The sequence below is a fragment of the Perkinsus marinus genome (assembly GCF_000006405.1).
Source record: "Perkinsus marinus ATCC 50983 genomic scaffold scf_1104296966216, whole genome shotgun sequence".
In the NCBI taxonomy this organism is placed as follows: Eukaryota; Perkinsozoa; order Perkinsida; family Perkinsidae; genus Perkinsus; species Perkinsus marinus.
In genome coordinates, this window is record NW_003204008.1 from 95,152 (window position 1) to 101,152 (window position 6,001).

General features: G+C 39.4%; 1 protein-coding gene across 1 annotated transcript in view; it reads right to left on the reverse strand.

The window, feature by feature from the left end:
• Pmar_PMAR024361 (conserved hypothetical protein) overlaps positions 1–5,661 on the reverse strand; it is a gene marked incomplete at both ends in the record, with an annotated part of 6,860 nt that extends 1,199 nt beyond the window's left edge. Inside the window, 9 exons of the mRNA XM_002769276.1 lie at positions 814–944; positions 989–1,033; positions 1,780–1,894; positions 1,945–2,023; positions 2,075–2,181; positions 2,231–2,349; positions 2,394–2,468; positions 5,201–5,268; positions 5,631–5,661. Of these exons, the coding sequence (XP_002769322.1) occupies positions 814–944; positions 989–1,033; positions 1,780–1,894; positions 1,945–2,023; positions 2,075–2,181; positions 2,231–2,349; positions 2,394–2,468; positions 5,201–5,268; positions 5,631–5,661 (770 nt within the window). The remainder of the gene's footprint in view (positions 1–813; positions 945–988; positions 1,034–1,779; positions 1,895–1,944; positions 2,024–2,074; positions 2,182–2,230; positions 2,350–2,393; positions 2,469–5,200; positions 5,269–5,630) is intronic.
• Between the last annotated feature and the right edge of the window lie 340 nt (positions 5,662–6,001).

Below are 6,001 nucleotides of genomic sequence, written 5' to 3' on the forward strand. Positions count from 1 at the left end.
TAGATGTAATCCGACACAACAGATGAACTCCAGTTTGTCGTTTTCTTGATAAAACAATGTAGTTTCACGACTACCCGTTTTACGTGAAGTGGCGGCGTAAAACTCGGTGAAAAACGCGATATTCGCGGTGATATGCAGTAGTCGAGAAATATGTTTTTCATATCACTAGGGTGGTGAAACTCCAATGCTTAGACCACACGTTTGCTCCCGACAAGAGTTTTATGTTGAGAATAGATATAAACACCATCACATTCCTTCTCACCCGATCTACCGTACTTGAAAATTTTCATCGAACACGATGATTTTCTAAACGTGCGACACAGAATTTATTTTTTATATTTATTTCAGATGTAGAAAAATACTACTGGAGTTTCATCACCCTAGTGATATGAAAAACACTAGTGGACTACAGGCCGCGAATATCGCGTTTTTCACAGAGTTTTACGCCACTTCACGTAAAACGGGTCGGGAAACTCCACTAAAACTACCGAGAGAAAAATGCCAGTAATATACGTATACTACTCACACTGAGTAATAAAAGTATATAAGAAAATAAAGTTTCACCACCCTAGTGATATGAAAAACACTAGTGAAAAACATACTTCACAACCACTGCATAGCACCACTAATACTAGGAGTTTATAGACAAATTAGAGTAGAAGTAACAGAAAACAATGAGAATTTCCCGAAATTTCCTCGCAGTTTTCATATTGTCACCAACACATGTAGTTAAGCATTGCATATTTTCCCATCACACTGTTGAATATGTGAAAAAAACTCATCACGAAAAAAATAAATTTTTCGTCTACTTACGTAACAAGAAGTATGTTTTCCGGTTTCAAATCGCAGTGAATAATCCCTTGAGTTTGCAAACAGACCAACGCTCGTAGTAGTTGATCCATAATCGACTTAATCATATTAATAGGTAACCCTCGGAAGGAATTCTGCAACGGAAATAATTACCCAACGATTATACCCATTTTCTCACCTGTTTTAAAACGTCATACAAGTTCATACTCAGTTGCTCGAAGACCTACAAAAAACTCATCTCGATAGGAGCCGCGCTCAAGAACGCTCATATACGTAGTTTCACGCTGATGATATTAAAAACACTAGTGAAAAACATATTTCACATTTTACTAGGCGGAAAACAAGTGTGTTATCGATCGCGAAAACATATTTACATGGAGTATTACGCCACTTCACGTTAAACGGGTGAAACTCCTATATTACGACATATCTTTTTTTCTGATAAAGATTCAAAATAGGTACGATTTTGACCATACATAGCAGTGTTGGAGTAGGGATATATGTTCGCTTTCCTTAGCTGAGCTCAGGAGTTTCCTATACAGTGTTGGAGTAGGAATATATGTTCGCTTTTCTTAGCTGAGCTCAGGAGTTTCCTATACAGTGTTGGAGTAGGAATATATGTTCGCTTTTCTTAGCTGAGCTCAGGAGTTTCCTATACAGTGTTGGAGTAGGAATATATGTTCGCTTTCCTTAGCTGAGCTCAGGAGTTTCCTATACAGTGTTGGAGTAGGAATATATGTTCGCTTTCCTTAGCTAAGCTCAGGAATTTCCTATACAGTGTTGGAGTAGGAATATATGTAATCGCTTTCCTCAGCTGAGCTCAGGAGCTTTCTCACTAATTATACAAGTTTGTAAACGAATTCGGGAAAAGTGTACAGAAACCATTGAAAAAAATTCAAAATTTTCCTCAGAATTTTCATACGAACACATATGCATATTTTCCCCCAACTGCATCGATTAATAAATTACTATGCATAGATGTTTTCTGTATACAAAATAATCCGTCATTTTCACTATGCGAGTGTCATAATATCGATTTAACAGTTGGAGAATTCGCACTTCAACCAAGGCTTGTTGAAAGTACCTTACAAGGAAAATGATTAAAAATGAAACTCCCTATTCTCTCTTCATTACGCTGGCTTATTCTTTATTATTTTCACAGCAAAACTGCGGTTATCGCAGGTCACGCAGCGGAGCACTTGACCAAAAGTTCCTGACCAAATACCCGCACAGGTTCGATCCCCGGTGGCCGCATTTTTCCTACCATGCCCGAGTCGATCGGCGATTTCGTAACCATACCCTTCGGGATTAGCAATAACGTCGTTAACCCGACATATAAAATCACCTTCTGCGTTATCGTAACCGTCATTTCTGCGAAACACACGAATGATCCTACCGATTCACTTTAGCTGCTGCCAACCTGCACGGCTCTATGAGCTTAGTAAATATCCTTCTTGGTGCGTACTGGTTACTATACTGATAACTACTATCACAATCTTGATAGGTCTGTGTTATCGCAGATCCCAAAGCTCGAGGTAACTGTGAAAATTCCTTGTGAAAACTCACCGAGAGTAAGAGCTTACTTCACTGATATGCGCTTCTGGTGGATTCGGTTTTACGATACTTGTAGTAGTACTTTTCGAAGCGTCATTTTCACTCTGAAAAACAATGGAGTTTCACCACCCTAGTGATATGAGAAACACTTGTGAAAAATATACTCCACAAATCACCGCGAATTTACGCCAAGTATTACGCCACTTCACGTAAAACGGATCGTGAAACTCCGATATGTTGCAATCTAAAATGTTTTATGAACATTTCCATGTGAGAAAATGTGCCCATGGTCAACTACATGTGTTGGTGATAATATGAAAATTCCGAGGAAAATTCGGGGAATTTTTTCATTGGTTTCTGTATATTTCTACCCGAATTCGTATATAAACTCCTATAATTAGTGAGGAAACTCTTCTGAGCTCAGCTGAGAAAAGCGAACTATATATTCCTACTCCAACACTGTATAGGAAACTCCTGAGCTCAGCTGAGGAAAGCGATTACATATATTCCTACTCCAACACTGTATAGGAAACTCCTGAGCTCAGCTGAGGAAAGCGATTGCATATATTCCTACTCCAACACTGTATAGGAAACTCCTGAGCTCAGCTGAGGAAAGCGAACATATATTCCTACTCCAACACTGTATAGGAAACTCTTGAGCTCAGCTGAGGAAAGCGAACATATATTCCTACTCCAACACTGTATAGGAAACTCCTGAGCTCAGCTGAGGAAAGCGATTGCATATATTCCTACTCCAACACTGTATAGGAAACTCCTGAGCTCAGCTGAGGAAAGCGAACATATATTCCTACTCCAACACTGTATAGGAAACTCCTGAGCTCAGCTGAGGAAAGCGAACATATATTCCTACTCCAACACTGTATAGGAAACTCTTGAGCTCAGCTGAGGAAAGCGAACATATATTCCTACTCCAACACTGTATAGGAAACTCCTGAGCTCAGCTGAGGAAAGCGAACATATATTCCTACTCCAACACTGTATAGGAAACTCCTGAGCTCAGGTGAGGAAAGCGAACATATATTCCTACTCCAACACTGTATAGGAAACTCCTGAGCTCAGGTGAGGAAAGCGAACATATATTCCTACTCCAACACTGTAGAGGAAACTCCTGAGCTCAGCTGAGGAAAGCGAACATATATTCCTACTCCAACACTGTATAGGAAACTCCTGAGCTCAGGTGAGGAAAGCGAACATATATTCCTACTCCAACACTGTATAGGAAACTCTTGAGCTCAGGTGAGGAAAGCGAACATATATTCCTACTCCAACACTGTATAGGAAACTCCTGAGCTCAGCTGAGGAAAGCGAACATATATTCCTACTCCAACACTGTATAGGAAACTCCTGAGCTCAGCTGAGGAAAGCGATTACATATATTCCTACTCCAACACTGTATAGGAAACTCCTGAGCTCAGCTGAGGGAAGCGATTACACATATTCCTACTCCAACACTGTATAGGAAACTCCTGAGCTCAGCCGAGGAAAGCGATTACATATATTCCTACTCCAACACTGTATAGGAAACTACAGAGCTCAGCTGAGGAAAGCGAACATATATTCCTACTCCAACACTGTATAGGAAACTCCTGAGCTCAGGTGAGGAAAGCGAACATATATTCCTACTCCAACACTGTATAGGAAACTCCTGAGCTCAGCTGAGGAAAGCGAACATATATTCCTACTCCAACACTGTATAGGAAACTCCTGAGCTCAGCTGAGGGAAGCGATTACATATATTCCTACTCCAACACTGTATAGGAAACTCCTGAGCTCAGCCGAGGAAACCGATTACATATATTCCTACTCCAACACTGTATAGGAAACTCCTGAGCTCAGCTGAGGGAAGCGATTACATATATTCCTACTCCAACACTGTATAGGAAACTCCTGAGCTCAGCTGAGGGAAGCGATTACATATATTCCTACTCCAACACTGTATAGGAAACTCCTGAGCTCAGCCGAGGAAAGCGATTACATATATTCCTACTCCAACACTGTATAGGGAACTACAGAGCTCAGCTGAGGAAAGCGAACATATATTCCTACTCCAACACTGTATAGGAAACTCCTGAGCTCAGCTGAGGGAAGCGATTACATATATTCCTACTCCAACACTGTATAGGAAACTCCTGAGCTCAGCCGAGGAAAGCGATTACATATATTCCTACTCCAACACTGTATAGGAAACTCCTGAGCTCAGCTGAGGAAAGCGAACATATATTCCTACTCCAACACTGTTTCCATGTTTTCCAATAACACTATTTCGTGTAGTGGAGGAATATGCAATACAATATCAAATCATGGGTCAATTTTCCAAGTCAACTGATCTCACAAAATTGTATTTTTTCCGAATGAAAAACAGAGTAAGAGCCTAGTCGCTAAAACACTAGCAGTAACAGCAGCTCGGATGCTGCTATGATGAGCTCGCAGTTTCTGGTAAATTATATGACGACTATGATGATTGTCATCCATTTTCATTTTCAAACGGAGTCCTCCCTTGTTTAGACACAAATGACATCTACTAGCCATATGCGAATCTGAGCGCTATGTGACCTTTATATATTCATTAATTCTGCTAAACAAGCTTTCACAAAGTCTTGTATTTTGTGTTACTCTCTAGTCATATATTAACCGTTATAGATTTATATACTTGATATCAAATAAACTGTGTATTATAAATGTGTTGAGTATAAATGGTATTACTATAAATATACCATAAAATCAATATAAATGTAATTAACGATATAAAATAACGTATTATATTTATAATTAAAACTGTCGGAACAATTACAAATATCATTCATCATGGTATTACCCCAAAGCGACATGTAACCTCCCGAAACCGTTCCAATGTCATTTCACCGTAGTTCCACATCTGGGGCCCTGTGAAAAGGCAATACAGTGGGAAGTAAACAGTTATGCATATGTAGATTTCCGAGATGCTTTCATACGACTATAGACTACGTAACGCTTCTAAAACGTTGGTGTCATCAATCGATTCACATTGTTATCATGTTGATATTACTCAAAGTTGACTTTCGAGGGCTAAGTTGAAAATACTACTTTGCATAACGGTTTGGTTCATCACACTGTAGTGAAAAACATATTTCACATTCAAGTCGGCGAAAAACGCATATGAGCTTTGAATAACGCGTGAAGCACGTGATATGGGGTCATTGGTTTCCGTGCTATTCACAACCGTTTGGTGCATCACATAAGAACGCCTATTATAGAAGTATACTCACCAGTGGGCGTCAGAGTAGCGACTGTAGCCATTACACCTCGAGAAAATGAACTGATATGAGACTAACTTAACAGCCACAAACCGTTTTAAGATGGGAAATATATTCCCTTCGTTTTGGCAAGTCGTTCAACAGTCGGAAATTTTCACTCTGAAACTGTGTAAATCAAAAATGTCAAAAATACATGTGTAAATCAACGGGCGAATATGCACAGGGAAAGTCAAAATTTTCATGTAAAATTTTTTCGTGGTCACTCAAGATTTTTTCAGACTGCAAAAATCAGTTTCCCATGGCCTGAATTCATCACTCAACAGATTTTTCGCAGAAGGGAAAAATATTTTATTTCTTCGAAAATTTTTTTACATTATTTCAAT